The 17297-nt window shown below is 43.9% G+C and overlaps 1 protein-coding gene across 1 annotated transcript in view; it reads left to right on the forward strand.

Moving 5' to 3' along the window:
• The window catches only part of TFDP1 (transcription factor Dp-1), a 1398147-nt gene that overhangs the window by 1313299 nt on the left and 67551 nt on the right, over positions 1-17297 (forward strand). The window contains exon 11 of the mRNA XM_044072010.1: positions 6776-6854. Within this exon, the coding sequence (XP_043927945.1) occupies positions 6776-6854 (79 nt within the window). The remainder of the gene's footprint in view (positions 1-6775; positions 6855-17297) is intronic.

Genomic DNA, 17297 nt, shown 5'->3' on the forward strand with positions numbered 1-17297 from the left:
ATTACACAATAAAATACTGTGAATTTTCGGATTTCCACACTGAAATCTAAGGTGGATGGTTTTGAGAAGGTATTGAGTTGGGTGAAAGTCTGGATTTGGTTCATGTGTCTGAACAAGTGGGTTGCAATTGTTGTGGCTGCTACCTTTGCTGTACTACAGGGCTCCCTGTGGGGTGGCTGCTACCAGTTCTGTTCTTCGCAGGCATGTTGAAGGATGGACATTCCTACACAGTCTGATGTGTTAGGGGATTTTTTTGAGCTTCCTTAGTTAAATGTGTTGTTTTTCAGCAGTTTGGAATACCAAACTGAGAAAAGAGATTTTGAAAGCATTTCTAGTCAATTGTTTAGTAAAAATTTTTTTTTTTGCAGCCTCCTCCTTTAGTGAAATTGGCTCCAGTCTGGGGGTAGGTACAGGGCCTGGCGATGCAGCTCTCAGTCTAGGGGGGGGTGGCTCGGGTAGGGGCAGGGCTCAAGGTGGTGAGGCAGGGGAACAGGGAGTTCTCCTGCTCAGACTTGTGAGGGCAGGGGTCAGCAGTTCCAGCACAGACCCATTGACATTTGGTTTGCTTTCAGACTTGAATTCATCAAAGAAAATTGGGATTTAGGAAGACAAGAACTTTTCAAAGAAAATTAAATGGGAATTACATTACACATTGTGGGTGTTGATAATTTGCTTCATCACCATGCCGTTATTTCCTCCTCCTGCAAGAAAAAAAGGCATCAAAAGGCAGGATTGGCGTTAAAGAACAACATAGGGCCATTCAGTGCAGTAAGTTTTGAGTCCCTGGCTATTCAGCCTATCCATTCAGCAGACCAAAGTAGGAACATGGAAACCAATTTTCTTGTACCGTCACTCACACCGTTTTGGAGACCAATTCTTGATTTATCTTGGATTTATCTCTTTTGACATTCTTTGGTTCAAGATGTTGACGCTTACAACTAGATTTCAGGAAGCTTACCTTTGATTGCTAAGGCTACTGGATAGTAAGAATAGAAGCTTACTTAGAGCTGGAAATTCTCAAGTTGCAGCAAGTATTCATGTATCGGGCTATCTATTGCTTGAAGTATTCACAAAGAGTTCTCCTTTGTCTTATCTTACTTCAAGCTTGTTTCAAGAAGGTTCACAGGCCAGTGATGGCTCTGTGATAGCTTGGCTCAATTCAAAAGAAATTCTACTACATCGACTAGATGGCATACTCTGGTGTCTGGAGAAGAAAACAGCATCTGACAGTAAGCAGGCTAAATGCCTAGGGTGCTCTAAAGTGCAATAAAGTCCAGTCTAGTACCTCTCAAGACATGTGCTAGTGGGGTTACAAAGGACAAACAAAAGCCCAGATGGCCTTTTTTAACCTCGGTCAGATCAAAGAGTCTGTCTGACAACTTCCACAAACTATCACTGTAGTCCCATCTGTGGCATCTTTCATTCCTTCTGAGCTCAGGGTTCCATTGATCTTTCATTCTGGTGCTTCATAATGCCAAACTGTTGACAGCTGGTGCAAGTCAAAATTGGAGGAATTGTTCAAAACACAGTTTGTAAGGGATTTGGACACTGGTCATTCAAACAATACCAAGCCTTCAAAAAGAATTTTGTGGAGAGCTCCATAATGTCACCTAAACAAGGGATTCTCTGTGACAAGACAGAGCAAGTCAATGGAAGACGATACATGCCAGACGACAGCATCTACAGGGGACTCATCTATCAACATGAAGGAGATGTTAGCAGTCAATTTGCATTAATGGCTTTCAAGGAGCAACATCTAGGGAGATGTTAGGAGTTCTAACGAACAAGTCAATCACATGGAGTTACTTCAACAAGGGGGGGGAACACATTCTTATCTTCTAACAGGCAAGCAACAAGTACATGGGAAAGCACATAAACAAGCTCTTATCCATCTATGCAGGTTTCTATGGAGAGCATGGAGCATCATGCTAAGCTGCAAAAACCTTCTTCAGGGCAGGTTTCTGGGATCTTCATCTTCCTTTGTAGATGTGTTAAGCAGACAAATCATGGATCAGACATGAGTCATGGATCCTTCTCACTGTATTTCGAAACTGACATGGTTATGGGGAAACACAGACATAGGGGTGTTCTTGGACAGTGGATGTGCTGGAAAGTCACTCAAAAAGGGGTTTCACTAATATTAGCTTGGAAAGTTCCTGCTCTGTCTTTCAAGGAGAAATGTTCATGTGTATGCTCTTTCCAATTTTACCTCTGTCAGCCTTTATACCTCTACTCCTCAGACAAGACAGGTACTCAATGATTTTGAGCAAGACAGGCTGGCCTCATTTACCTCCAACCCCACTCATTACCCCCGGTCATGGTACGCACTACAACGGTCCTCTCTGAAGAAGCCTCTTCTGCCTCAGCTGGACGGCCATCTGCAAGGTCTCAAGCTCTTCAACAAGCAACAAAGCTTGGTGTCACAGTTCATCTAACAGAGTGTCCTACAAAGAGTGTAACAAGTTTTAAATGTGATTTCATTCAACTTTGGGAAGACAGCAATAAAGGAGATTGTGGAAAGATTTGAGTGTGAGATTTTATTTTGGGAGTGTAGCAAAGAGGTGAGATTTCTCCTTCTGCAAAGAATTCATGCATCAGCAATTTCAGCCCACTATGATTGTGAGTTTGTCCTTCTCTCTTCATCCTTTGGGCAAACTGCAGTTGCCTCTCTTCATGAGAAAGACCCCCCTGCGTAAATTTCTCGCCGTGATCCTTTGTTCTCTGTTTGCTTGGAAAAACTTAATCCACAACCTTTTGAGCCTGCAGCTACTGCTGCTTAAGAATATTGTTTTGTGTTGCTAAACTTCTGCTTGGACCTTTTGAGCCACTTAGAACTGCTGAATTCTTTTATTTGTCATGCTAGACTGCTTTTCTGTTGGCTATTACTCTGCAAAGACTGCTTTTCTGTTGGCTTTTATACTTAAGTAGAGCCCTTTGATTTAGGGCCCAGATAGGCACACACGCCCTTTTCCTTTTTTTGCCTCGTAGGTATGTTCAGTGTGGCTTTTAGGGAAAATGCATAAATTTGCCCACGCTTAGGCAGGATAAGCAAAATATTTATTTGCCTGCTTTTTTTGCTTTAGATGTACACAATAGGGAAAAAAGTTTTTGCTGGGAGATTAAGGAACAGGCAATTTCTCAGCAGTTGTTTGTTTGCTTTGCTTTAGTTTCTCAGTTGCAGCCTGTTATTTTCTGTTTCTATTTCTAGGTCCATTCTGGATGCATTGTATTTGTTATAGGGCTACTTGAGAGTGGATTGGCATTTCTTAGGGCCTCATTCCTAAGGATATTCTGCAGGAGATTCTTCATGGAGTTCACTACTGTTCTATGCTACAAGCATTCAAGTGCCACTATGAGTTCAGTGCATTTGTGCATTATCACCCAGCTATTTCAGCCTACTTCTGCTAGCTGTTTGCACCTTATGTTTTACAAGGCATGTCAGTCTACTTTCTTATTTAATGTGCCAGCAAGATACCCCAATGTTGTTTGGAACTCCTATATTTGGACTTGTACAATGGAAGACTGTACTGATAGTTTACCCTCATACCTACCATCCAATTAGATGTTGTTCGATTCGTATATTGCAGTGGTCCTGTTATACTCCCTCCTGTATGATTTAGGTTTATACATTATATGTGGTTGGTTCCTCCTTCCATATTTTATGTGGGGGTTGGTTGTTTATGAGTTACATGTTCTTGGTTTTTGTTGGGAATCGACTTGTCTGAGGTACATCTTCTGACATCTGGGGGTTTAATGCATTGTCAGTGGACCGCCTCCCTGGTCTGATAGTACCCTGACGTGCTATTCGGGCCCCACGCGGACTTTACAGTGCAGTCCATTCAGTCTCTGTTGAGGACGGATGGTTGACTCTGCTCAGTAGATCTCAAAGATGCCTACCATCGTATAAAGATTGCAAGGCAGTCCAGGAGATTTCTGCAGTTTTCGCTGGGAGCCAATCATTACAGTTCTGAGCATCTTTTGCCATATCTCAGGATTTCTTACCCCAATTGTCTGTCATTGGGGCTCATGGAGAAATAAAAGTCCAGTTTGAAGGTAGTACAAGTGTTATTCATAGAATGCCATTTGGGTACAGTTTCTCAGAAAGCAAAACTTGCAGCCCACAGGTTAGGGTCTCTACAAGCAGGTATGCCTCATTTGCTTTTATCTTGGGGAAAAAAAAAAACTCCACTTGATTCTGAAGCTGTTGGGATTCCTGGCAGCATCAGTTTACCATTTGCAAGGTACCATATGAGGATTCTGCAGTGGACATTAGCAGCTCAATGGTCATACTTAACTCATCCTGTAGATTTCACAGTTGCCTTGACTAACAGAACAGATGGTGGCTGGAGTCTCCTCTCATCACTACCAGGTGGCCTTTCGTCCTTCCCCAACTTCAGGCCATGGTCACTGCTGATGCCTCTCTTCTGGGTTGGGGAGCATTATGAAGGGGCAACTGTCCAAGGAATGTGGTTGTCCCCCAAGGCCTGTCTGCTCATCACTGTCTTGGAGACGAGAGCAATCCTCCTTGCACTGCAGGCCTCTCAGGACCTTCTTCCCAAGGGTGGTGGTGTCATCCAAAGGGACATCATCTCTGTAGTCTGGTACTTAAGCAAGGGAGAACTTAATCTATCTTTACTCTCTGTTGGGAGGTTGTGTATGTGGCAGCAGGCAATCTCTTGTCCGTGATTTCTGGCTGTAGTGCACATCCCGGGAAGACTAACATCTTTGCTGACAGTTTGAGCAGGAACAGCATCCTTCCTCATGAGTAGTCCCTAAATCCAGAGGTAACTGTTCGCATTTTCCTCCACCGAGGCAGTCCCTGCTACAATCTGTTTGCCACCCCAGTCAGTAAGAAGCGTAGCAGTTTTTATGCCCTGGTCTCCCCTGTTGGACAGTCGCAGATGGACGATATACTGTATGCTTACCTGCCTACTCCCCTCCTAATAGTTTCTTCAGAAAGCAGTCCATTGCAGAGCGACTGTGGTTCTCATTGCCCATTTTGACCTCAACAAATCTGGTTCCCCTTTCTGTGGTCTAACCAACATCACCCACCCTGGGTACTTGACCCCGTTCTGGGGTTGATTACCTATCCAGTGGAGATTTCTTTGCCCAGCCTTCATACCCTTAGGTTTAACTCCATGGGATCCCAAGCTCTCTGATGGTTAATATTCTGTCATTTTCACACAAGCTTTCTACATAGAAGGTTTATGCTAGTAAATGGAAACACTTTGTGGATTTTGTAATACACACTTTACTGTTGAGGATCACCTTGACTCATTCTGATTTTTCACTTTAGCAGGGATAATACTCCGTGGCTGCCCTTAAGGTCTCCAAAGCTGCCTTGAAGGGTACTTTTTTGATGACAACCAGTTTTGGGACCCTGTTCCTCCTTGGAAATATTTCTTTCATGCTGCAAGTAATGGACAGCTCTCCTTTTGAGCCTTCAGCTACCTGTTCCTTAATGTTGCTATCTTGAAAAAGTCTTTCTACTGGTGATTATCTTTGCTAAATGAGTGCCTGTGCTGCATGCTTTGTCCACTATTCCTCCTTATTTGATTTTTCATAAGGACAGGGTAATCCTCAGGACTAATCCTTCTTCCAAAGGTGACCTCTGAATCTCTCTTTAACCAGGTTATTCATTTCCCATCTTCATAAATTTTAGTAGTACGTTTGAATACTTGCTCAATTGCGTTGACATTCATAGACAACTTGCATTTTGTTTTGGACAGACCCATGGCATGTAGGAAAACTGATTAACTCTGTTTCCTTTTCCAAGGCCAGGCTGGGCAAGCCCGTGTCTAAAGTGACTTTATCCAAATAGCTTTCCCTTTACCTGCAAAACCCAAGGGCCACTCTACCAGGGAAGTTGCAACTTCTACTGCCGGCATTTGTGCTGCTGTCACTTGGTCTAGCACTCACACATTTCTGTTCCATTAAAAATTGGATGTACTGTTGAGGTTCAGGACCTCCTTTGGTTCCACCATTCTACGAAATGTGTCCTAGGGCCTCCTTGGGATGATACATGGCTGGGGACTTTGTCCCACAGGTTGAAGCCGGGAAAAAAAGACAGAATTGAGTACAAAAGTTATGTACTTGCCATAATGATAAATCTGTGTTTTCCTTCCGATTCAGCTTTCCTTCTGCTAGTCTTAAGAGCAGTGTGAGAGGCAAACTTGATCTGAGGTGGGGGGGTATTACATGTAGAGGAGATCTGGATTTGATGTCTCTGAAAGGCAGCTGACGTCGGATCTGATAACCCACAGGTTGAACCAGACAGAAGTGGTAAGTACACAAGTCTTGTTTTCTTCCCATGGTGTGGAGTTTTGTGATTGTGCGCATATTGTTAACTTGGGAGTGTACTGTATGAAAGTTTTTCTTTGTTCCCATACAGTTAAGTTGTCATCGCAACCTATTGATCTAAATGGAGAACCAGTTGTAGTTGCCATCAACTAGCCATGTCGTGGAGATTTCTCTGCCTGATGCTGACTGGTTGCAGATGTGCAACCATAAAGACAAGTGCATTTCCCCTTAGAGTGCAGTCTAATTGGGAATTTGTTCCGTTTTGGGGTTGGGTTTTCTTGTGCCATTTGATTTGCATATTGTGGATCAATGTTAATGCTACTTGAGTCATGTTCATTGAAAAGCTTCTTGGACCGTATTTTAGAATGTTGTTTGCTAGAATGTTTGCCTTAACTTGTTTCTGTGAAGTAATTATCTCACTTTTATTAATGTTTGTTATAATTTGTTTTTTTGCCTGCCTAACTCCACTTTATAGAAATGGCTCAGGGGTCAATCAACAGTGTATATGTTGCATCAACAGGTTCATCTTCAAATAATGCACGATTTTCCTCTAGGTAAGTCAGACTTGCAGTTACGATGGAGTTGTTCATGTTAAAGGTCATTTGTCATTTACTGCTAGATGTTAAATCAGTGCCCTGCTAGGGACCGGCATGTACACAAGAGTTTTTGTATGCCATGAATCTTTTTTTTTTTTTTTTTTTTTTTTTTACTTCTGACAATTGTTTAAAAAAATCGTAATGTATGTATTTGTTAAATAGTTGCCTTCAGTCTGCTGATGGAATAATGTGTAGTTAGCGAGGGGGTTATGCAGCTGGTAATGTTGATGTGTCCGTCATTGAGCATAGATACAGTTAACTGTTGTACAGTTGCTCACCTGGAAAGAATGAGCCTCAAAAAGACTCCCCCTCAGTAGCTTTTTGGGGAGACAAGTTCCATGTAAAGTTTTGAAATCATGTTGTAAATACAGTTGATGTTCAAGCACACTGCCTTACTGGCATTTGGGTAGAAGTGCACTGCTACCCTCCTCTGACAATCTACTTAAAGCTCAGTATCCCTCCCACTGCCTGTTTGTGGATGTGAGAATAATCTGGCAGCTCTGGAGATGGCCTTACAGATAGGACCCTTTCAGTTTTCTAGTGCCATAGTAAGAGAAGGACCACTTTTAAAATTGCTTTTTATTTCTAGATCTCTTAAACTGCTGAGCTCGGATAAGAAACACTTTTGGGTTTTATTTCCTCCTCCTGCTTTCAGTCAGTGCTTCAGTAGTGTATTCTGCTATTGTGACTGTTTTTTTCTTATAGGAAATTTTGTATATGCTTGGGTTTTACTTTGCCTGTGTACTGTACAAGACTTGTATATTGTAAGCTGATTGTTGGGATATTTAAATATGTTTTATGGTCATTTGTAAATGTCTGTGTTTCTGTGCTAAGGCCATTTTAGTACAGTTCCTGTTGTTACCTCATGATACCAGTGCCACAAGATAGTTGCACCTGTTTCTGTTATAAAAGTTTATTTGGAAGTTTGGACAGAAAAACTTGTTGATATTGCAGCTTTTACTTTGGTGTTAGGATTAGTTGAGTTAATTGAACAGAATTACAGCATTTAAACTTTTTTTCTTTTAAATAATTTTGGTGCCATTTTGTATGTTGAACATTTCTGACAAGATTTTTCATATGTTTATGCATTAATTCTTGTCTGAACTGTTTTATGCTATTTCTAATCATTTGTTGCTGAGTTTTATTTATTTTTTTTATAAAAATTGGAGGACTTTGTGTGTGTATTTTATACTCTGAAGTATGTTTCTAAAGCTGTTACTTTATTCAGTGCTGTGTTCAGAATAGTATCCATGTGGAAATCGACTTCAGATTTCTGTTTAGTGGAGGAGTAATGGGATTTAGTCAATTTTACTGGGCTGATGATGTAGTCATTAGTGGTATTGCTCTGGCAAATTTTTTATCCATTGACTTGGACTGTGATACAGTACCCACCCCTAACCATCTAACCCTTCTGCACCTAAAAAACATACAAGTAAGTCAAAAAATATGCCTCTGCCTATGGCTTGTGACTGTACAGTAATCTTAGCAGGTTATCTGACCACTCACCATCTTTTGCCTTCAGGTCCCCCCGGTGTGTTTGAAGTACCGCAGCTGTGTGCAACATGAGGGTCAGACAAGATCCTCCAGGGATGTACCAGTGCCTGGTTCATATACGGGTGAACCAAACTCTTTAGGTGTAAGGGATGTCTGGTACATAATCTGTTGCCAGTGTTGATGACGTCTTCCTCTGGGGATTCTCCCGCTAGTGTAGTGCATGTACAAGAGTCCAAAGAACCACCATATTGAAGGGCAGCAGTCTGACTGTTTTCACATGGGCTGGTAGCTATGGCTAAATCTTTTACCTGACCATTGATTACATGGTGCAAACCCAGACTGAGTAATGCCAGCACTCTTATGTCCATTAACCACCTAAGGATCCTGATTTTGAAGGGGATTCAAAATCTGTGGTTTCTGAAGGGTCAGAGTCTGACCAGTTTCCTCTGAGGATGAACAGGTGCAGAAACCTAAATGGATGTTTTCCTTTTCTCAAATGCTGGCTAGATTTAGAGATTGTTCATTTGGAAGCAATCATATTGCTTGTTGACCTATCTAAAGCGTTTGACATGGTTAATCATCAACTTCTCCTCCACCAACTGAAGTCCCTCTCACTGGACAATCTTGCTATGAACTGGTTTACATCATACCTAGAAAACCGTAAACAAGCAGTTCTCTGGCAAAACCATCTGTCTGATCTCCTTCCCACCTCCCTAGGTGTTCCTCAGGGCTCTATTTTAGGTCCACTTCTCTTTTCCATTTTCATAAATGACCTCTATCTCTCTACCCCACTCTCCACCTGTATTCAATATGCAGATGACTCTACTATCATCTGCTCTGCGTCATCCCAAACTGAACTTCATTCTATCACACAAAAAGCCTTTACCACTATAGAAGAATGGTTCTCCAACCACTGTCTTCTGCTCAACCCCCCAAAAAACAAACTTTTGCTCTTTAAACCCTCTCATTTGTCTCCCCCACTTCATTTTACACTTACATCAAACAACAATACTGTTATCTCTCCAGACCCCACCACCAAACTCCTAGGAATCACAATTGACAATCAATTAAAGTTTGACACTCACATAAACAATACAATAAAACTGACTAATAAAAAACTTGGATCCCTATATAGAATAAAACCCTTCTTGACACCAGTTGCCAGAACCACAATAGCTAGAACCCACTTAATTTCCACCCTATTATATGCTTCCCCAATATACAGCAATCTTTCTACAAACAATCTTAACAAACTAGCCAGAGCTTATAACAACATCGCCAGATTTGCTACAAATACACCTTACAGGACTCATCACTGTCTGAACCTAAAACAACTTGAGTGGCTTGAATTACCACACTTATTACATTTTAACCAACTAATAATTGCCCATAAAGCCCTATACCAACCCAATAATATCCCTATTCTCTCTTCCCTCATAAAACATTATTACAACTTGAAAAATCTACGCTCTGCTAACAAAATGTTGATTCACACTTCCTTATCCAAGAACTTAGCAGATGACTCCATATTCTCTAACTATGTTGGTAAAATATGGAATCAACTACCACAAGACCTTACAACCCTAACCTCTCTCCCACTATTTAAAAATAATCTAAAACTTTTCTTCTCTAACCATTGGTTATGTTCATGTACTAACCCTGCCTAGCTGTTATTCTCTAATCTATCTGCTGCCCACTTAACCACTTTTCCGTCACTACTAAATACTAATTAGTACTACTTACCAGGTTTAGTTCCTACCAGATACTGTACTCTTATTTCTTTTTGTATACTATATTAAAATGAAAATGCATTACTCTATATTAATGTCTCTCCAAATCTTAGCATCAGATGTTTTTATATTTTTAAGTATATTTTGTTTTTTACAAGTAGTTTGTATGTTACCTTTAGTATATATATTTTTGTATGTTTTTGTTTGGAGCTTTTCTCCCCGGGCCTCCACTGAAAATGGACACGTATCCAGTTGGACTAGCCCGGTCAACAAATGTAAAATAAAATAAAATAAATAAATCATTGACTGACCCCGAGATCAGCAAGTGTATGTGATCTTTTGGAGGATGAAGGTCTGAAGGCAGCAACCTTCTGTTCATTGATCCCAGTATTGGGGGATGTTTTTAAGAACTCTTACAGTTCTTATCTGCTGAATGAGTCTGTGTCTAAAAAGTTGTTTAAGAAATTCAATGTGTGCTCAGCCATGCCTGGCCTCCAAGCCCCCTTATCTGCAGACCCTGCTTCTTTGCCCCCAGTGACAATTGCCAATAAAAAGACCATGTCTTCAGACCCAAGTCCCTCAAGATAAAACTACACAAGTAGCTAGAATCTCAAGGAAAGAAGCTGGTGCAGTCCAGCATTGTAACTTTTTAGTGTTGACTACCAGTATTTTATGTGGAAGTTTGCGTTGAGGTGTCTGTATGGTTTCAACGTGTTTGCTGCTTTACCACCTGCTGTAAGCATGCCTTGGAGGGGCACAGTTATGTTTTTAGAAATGCAGTGACCTCGGTGGTGGTAAGGGGGGGGGTATTCTTGGTTGCACAGTCAAAACTTTTCTGATTAGTTAAAAATGGGATTATGAATGCTCCTCTTGATTCTAATTGTGGGTTTGGTATGGCAGCCAGTCAGATCCTGAAACACTGGGATGATTGAGGTAAACTGATGCAGGGGATGTCTAAGATGTTCCTTACGCCTACGTTTCCCCGTAATAAGCAGTATAGTTTTTGTTGCCCCACCAACAGAAGACCCAGCCAAACAAAAGTCAGGGCACCGAAAGAAATGGCAGGGCAACGCCACCAAACATAATGAGGGATCTGGTGCTATCCGTGTCATTATTGATCATGGATGGGTGTAGGATCCAATCTCAGATCTGAACCGGCACTAAAAAAGCTCCTGAGCTCAAGCTCCTTCCCATCCCAAGATCCCTTGCTTACGCACATCTCTCAGATCTCTTTTGCCACGATTTCCAAACAGAAGTGCTTCCTGAAGCATCTGTCTTTCCCTTCATAGTTTCTTGCCTCTTTTCTTCTTCTAAGTGTTTTTCTTCCCCTCCCAGTAGTTGTTTCTGGGTAGTTTTTCATAGGTCCTACCTAGGTTTCCACCCTGTCTTCCTAGTCTTGGGTTCTTCTGTCGCTTTTGTTTTTCTACAGTTCCCTGTGTGTGTGATGTGCAGGTATGTCTGAAAAACCTACACTGCTCCTCGTGCGGTCAGACGTTACCCCATTGAGACACGCACGAGGAGTGTGTTTGCCACCTAGGAGAGCCTCATGTGAAGGTTGAGTGCAATATCTGCACTGGATTCAACCCCAGGGCTCCCTAGAGCATAGAAATAAGCTTTTGCTTAAAGGGCTTCCAAGGGGGGGGGTCCCCTGGTATCTGGTTCCCCCTCCAAGCTTCCGTCGCATCCCAAGAGGAAGTCCTCATCCTCTCGGGTTTCACCCGCCAAAAAGCCAAGGCTCTCGTATCGTATCTTCTCAGATCCGAGTCCAGCCTTTGCTGCTTCAGATCAGGGCTCTTATGCTCCGAGAGCCGCAGCTCCCACTGCCAAATCAAAGTCCTCGGGTCCGATCCTTCCGGATCAGACTGCGGTTCCGTCCAACTCTTCTGATCCAACCAGACCCTCTGATCCAGTGGTTTTGGCGAATCAGATTGTTATTGAAGACTCCACATCCACTCTCAGGAGATTGGATCCAAGGATGTCTAGCAGGTCTTTTTCAAGAGACTGTAGAACATCAGCTAGGTCGGGCCATTCCTCCATATCTTCCCTTTCTACCATGAGCCTGCTCCCATAAGAAATGGATAGGATGATGAGGAGCTTTCTCAAGGCCCAAATTGAGCTGGGTTGTTGCCATCCCTTGGCCATTTGCCCAGTGGACCTTCGCCATCCACAGATCTCGCTCCCTGACCAACCCATCTGGGTTCGGTTCCCTGGGATCAGAGCATCCTTAGAGGCCAGTGATGTCGGATATTGCTTCCTTTCCCACACTGTTTCGATCCCTGGTGGGTTCAGCTTTGTTGTCCTCAGAGCTTGACCATGCCTCAGCCTCACAATGTCAGTGGGGGTCACCGGGGAGGGGGGTCTGGGCCGGAGTTTTCGGACTGGTCCCTCCCTTTCGGGGCCTCCACTTTAGACAGCTTGGGGCCGATATCATCTGAGGACATCGGTACTGCGTCTGGATCCCCCCTTCCATCCCAGTTGGCTGTGGCCAGTCGGGAGGAGCGGGGGCGGGCTTCTTCCAGTCTGTCAGCTTTCCGGGCTATAGAACCTTCTCTGAATGGGCAGCTCCCTCTACCTTGACTCTGGATCCCCCCAGCATCGTTTGACATTTGGTGACTAGACCTCGTCATCCTTCCAGGGTCAGCCCTCCTGTGAGTGCCTTCAGACAGGCATTACCTCCATTGAGGTCCCTTCCTCTTTAGAGTCCCCCAGAGCGCACTGTGGAGGAGCCTTTTTGGTAGAGGACATGCAAGAGGAGGCACTTGGACTCTCCTCAAGAGTCCCTTACTGAGGACACAGATTTCGAGGAAGGATTTGGGTCCCCCAGACTTCTGTCCGAGGAGGTGTCTTTTAGGGACATCCTCGAGATCCTTAAAGAGCGAGGCAGTTGGTCTTCCACCAACCTATCTTCAGAGGAATCTGTATTTCTGAAGACCTTTGGGATGGGCTCATCTTCCACCTGAGTGTCTCCCCCTGCTGATGAGCTTGTCCAACTCATTTCCAGCAGGGCGTGGAAGGAGCTGGACATAGTAGAACCTGTTCCAAAAAAAAAGCAGATACATTTCTGAGTCTCCCTAAAGATAAGACCTTTTGGAGCAAAGGTGTTCCCGTTAATGCCATTGTAGTGACCATAGCCACCAAAAAGGAGCTCATGGAGCAGAGTTCCAAGGTCCATCCCCTGAACAGGGAGTCTCGGGCTATTGACCACTTTGGGAAGCTCTTGTTTGCTTCTGCTACATTTGGACTGAGGACAACAAACTGCATGGCACACTTTACCCAGCTGCAAAAGAATTTGGTATCAGAACTTTCTACTTCCCTTTCTGAGTTGTTGCCTCTAGAGAGTCTTAAGTTAGTCTCTGCGAAGCTGTCTACTCTAACTTCCCTAGCTAACACCTCGATGAGGTTGATCTCGAATGTGGTGGAGGCCACCTCTTGAGCAAGCAGATATGGGCATTGCTATTAGGCGTCATGCTTGGCTTTGGGTTTGCAGAAAACTTCAAGGCATTGTTTACTTATGTCCCTTTCAATGGGTCAACACTGTTTGGGGCCTCAGTCAAAGAAACCTTAACCCATAGCGAGAAGGAGGGAAAGACTGCCTGCAGTCGGGATCAAGTTTTCTACTCCCCAACAATCTTTTTCTAAGAATCAGAGGGGTAGTAAGAAACTGTGGTTCCCCAGGTCTCAGTCTTCCTTCCAGGAAGCTTTTCAGGCATCCTCCTTTTCCGGCCATGGAAGGGGGTTTGATAGCAGACGCTACCCCAGAGTTAAAGGAGGTCCGTAGAACCAGGGCTTCTGGGAGCCTTTCTAGTAGAAGCCGTCTCAGCACACCTAAAGCACGGCCCGGCTGTCCTGCACTGGAGGCAGTTGGGGGATGTCCTTCATGGATGCATCTGCAGTCATAACAAGTGGGTTGTCCTGTCGTCAGGCAGCCCTGCAGTCGGCCAGATTCCAAAGTCCGGGTCCGGCTTCGCTGACTCCACCCGACGTCATCTCTGTTGGTCTTGGTATAAAAGCATCAGCCGGCGCCATTTTCCCCAGTCTTTCTTGCCGCGTGGCGCCAGCAGAAGCTGTTCGCAAGTGCGGTCGGTCGGATCCAGAGATTACTTCTACCGAATACTACTTGAAGACTTCTAAAGCTAAGTACCCGTTGGGGACTCTTTCTTGCCTCAGCCGATGTCAGAAAAAGTTAACAATTGTTTAACCTGTGGGAAACAAATACCTCATAAAGATTTCCACTCTTACTGTCTGCCTTGTTTAGGCCCAGCCCACGTAGCAGCCTGTTTGTGCCTCTTTCAACCGGGCGTCGGTCGGAGTTTGCAGAACAGTTTTTCGGTACTGATTTTGCGTACATTATGCCGTCGGATCCTCCGACTACCCAATCTACCAAAAGCAAAGATAAAGACCGACACTCGCGGTCCGCGGTTTCGGCGAAACCACGGTAAAGCAAAGTGTCTCGGTTTCGCCAAACCGAAAACTGATCAAAGTACAGCTGAACCTATTCTTACAACTGAGGCCCCTGCTACTTGAATCGACCTCAGAAATTTTACCCACTACGGTGGTTGACTTATCAGACACCATCCCCTTGGATGTCTCTACCCCAGCACGTGGTGCTGCTAGGCCTCCAGCAGCCATGTCCATTGAGGCCTTCGCCAGGGCTAAAGCAGCCAAGACTACTAAATCAGTGCCTGTTAAACCCCCCACATCCAGGCCCTCTTCTAGTTCTCAAATGCTTTCTTTGGCAGAAGATTTAATTTCTTTAATTAGAGGATCTCAATCTCATCCAGACAGGGCCTCTCAGCCCCCAGAGAAGAGACCTAGGGCAGAGCCCCCTGAGCCAGTGTCTTCTGATGATTCTGCTGATGAATCAGACATAACTGACCAGCCAGAGGCTCCCTTCTCCAATTTTGAAGATTCTGATGCTGAAGAATCCATTCCAGCTGCTTCCCCACCAGAAGAATTCTCCTTTGGGGAAACCTTGCATGCCATGCGAGAACAGTTCCAATGGCAGCAACAGGATTTTTCAGACTCCAGAAAAGACTTAGGACCTTTCTGCACCTCCCACAGCACAGGCCCTTAGCTATTCCTCCTGTTCTCTCTGTGGTGGATGATGCTTTCAATGATGTTTGCTCCGCTCCAGATTCTTTACCCCAGCCCCTGCCAAACCAGACAGATTTTACAGGGTGCCAGATACTCATCACCACCTTTACAAGGCCCCACTTGCAGATCCAGAAACTATATCCCAGGGTCCCAAGGCAGTAGCGACCACAGCTAAAACCCTATTCCTTCTGAAAGGGAAGCAAGGTCATTAGAGAGATGGGGTAAAAGGTCTGAACTTCAGCTACTCTCTCTGCTAGAGCTTTAAACAGTCACATTCACATGTTAGAATACCATGAGTGATTGCTTGATCAGTTAACTAAAAACTAACCACTGATGAATCTCTTGATAAGAAATATGTATTAGAGATGGTAAATAACATACAACAGGTTAGCAACCATTCCTTAAAATGTGGCTATGATGCACTGGAGGCTTCATTTAGATCAGCCATGACAGGCACAGTGATAAGAAGGCATGCATGGCTAAAGGAACAAGCCTTACGGATCATGTTAAAGCTAAGTTGCTAGATGCTCCTATGGACAAGACAAGTTTGTTTGGTACACCTGCCCAGCAGGTTATGAAGAAAATGGAAGAAAAGGCAAAATCTGTTCAAACTGTTAAAGATTTCTTGCAGGTTCAACCCCAAGGTTTAGCAGGAACTGGCCTGCCAAAATTGGTCCTTTCCTGACTCCACAAAATTTCAAAGGGGCAGGAATAGGCGTTCCAGAGGCAGAAACCAATCCAGAGGAGGTGCCTACAGAGGACGACAGTGGCAAGGTAACAACAGAGGCACAGACACAGCCACTGCCACTACATCAGCACAACCACAGTGACTTAATCCTAAATCCGCCTACCAGGGAACAAATAGCAGCTCCTCTAGGCGGAAAGTTAACCTTATTTTCAAAGAACTGGCACTACATAACAAAGACAAGTGGATTTTACAAACCATAGATCAAGGTTACGGTTTCACTTCCACACTTTACCAGTCAAAAGAGGAATGCCAAATCTACCTCCAAATCAAAAACAGAGGCTCTCGCCAGATAATGGAGTTAGCAAACATGAGAGCTGTGGAAAGAGTGCCAACAGCAGAACAAGGAAAGGGTTCTATTCCAGACTATTCCTAGTTCCAAGAAAGGAAAAAGTTGGAGACCAATTCTTGTCCACCTTAAATACATACATCATTGTCCCAAAATTCAAAATGCTGACCCTACAGCAACTTCTTCCCATGCTGGGCAAGGAGTCTTGGCTGGTAACTCTAGATCTCAAGGAGGCATACCTGCACGTCCCCATTCAATCTGCAGAAGATACCTCAGATTTCTTGCAGGATCAGAGCACTATCAATTCTCAGCATTGCCCTTTGGCTTATCTACTGCCCAGAGTATTCACAAAATGCCTGGCATCAGTACTCGCCCATTGCAGACTACAGGGAATTCAAATTTACCCATACCTGGCAGTCTGCCTGCTACAAGGGGACAACAAAAGCAAGCTGACAACAGATTTACAAAGGGTCATTTACTTGCTACAAGGACTGGGATACACAGTCAATTTACAAAAGTCAAGGCTGATACCATCCCAAACAAGGACATTCTTGGGGAATTGGACACAGTACAACAAATGGCATTCCTGACTACAGAAAAACAAAAGAACTTCCTCTTTACTTCTTGGCACTAACAAAACTGAACAAGTTAACAGCAAGAAAAGTTCTGCAGGCCTTGGGCTTCATGGCATCATGCATAATCTTGCTCCCATTTGCCAGACTACATATGAGGAAACTACAGTGGTACCTAAAGAATTTATGGTCCCAACACAGACACAGTCTAGAAACAGAAATCCCACTAATTCCATGCTTAAAACAGGAGTTCCTATGGTGGGCTCAGGCATGCCAGTCAAACCCAGGCCTACCCTTTCAGATGTCAACCAAGCCAGACCATCACAACAGGCGCTTCAGACCTAGGATGGGGCCCACATGCTGGACAAATTGCAAGGATTGTGGACACAGGATCAACTTCACCTGCACATCAATCTAAAAGAAATGCTGGCAGTAAAACTGGCAATCGAAAGTTCAAACCATTCCTCAAAGAGGGCC

Source organism: Protopterus annectens, chromosome 5.part0, assembly GCF_019279795.1.
Source record: "Protopterus annectens isolate FY-2018-M chromosome 5.part0, PAN1.0, whole genome shotgun sequence".
NCBI lineage: Eukaryota > Metazoa > Chordata > Ceratodontiformes > Protopteridae > Protopterus > Protopterus annectens.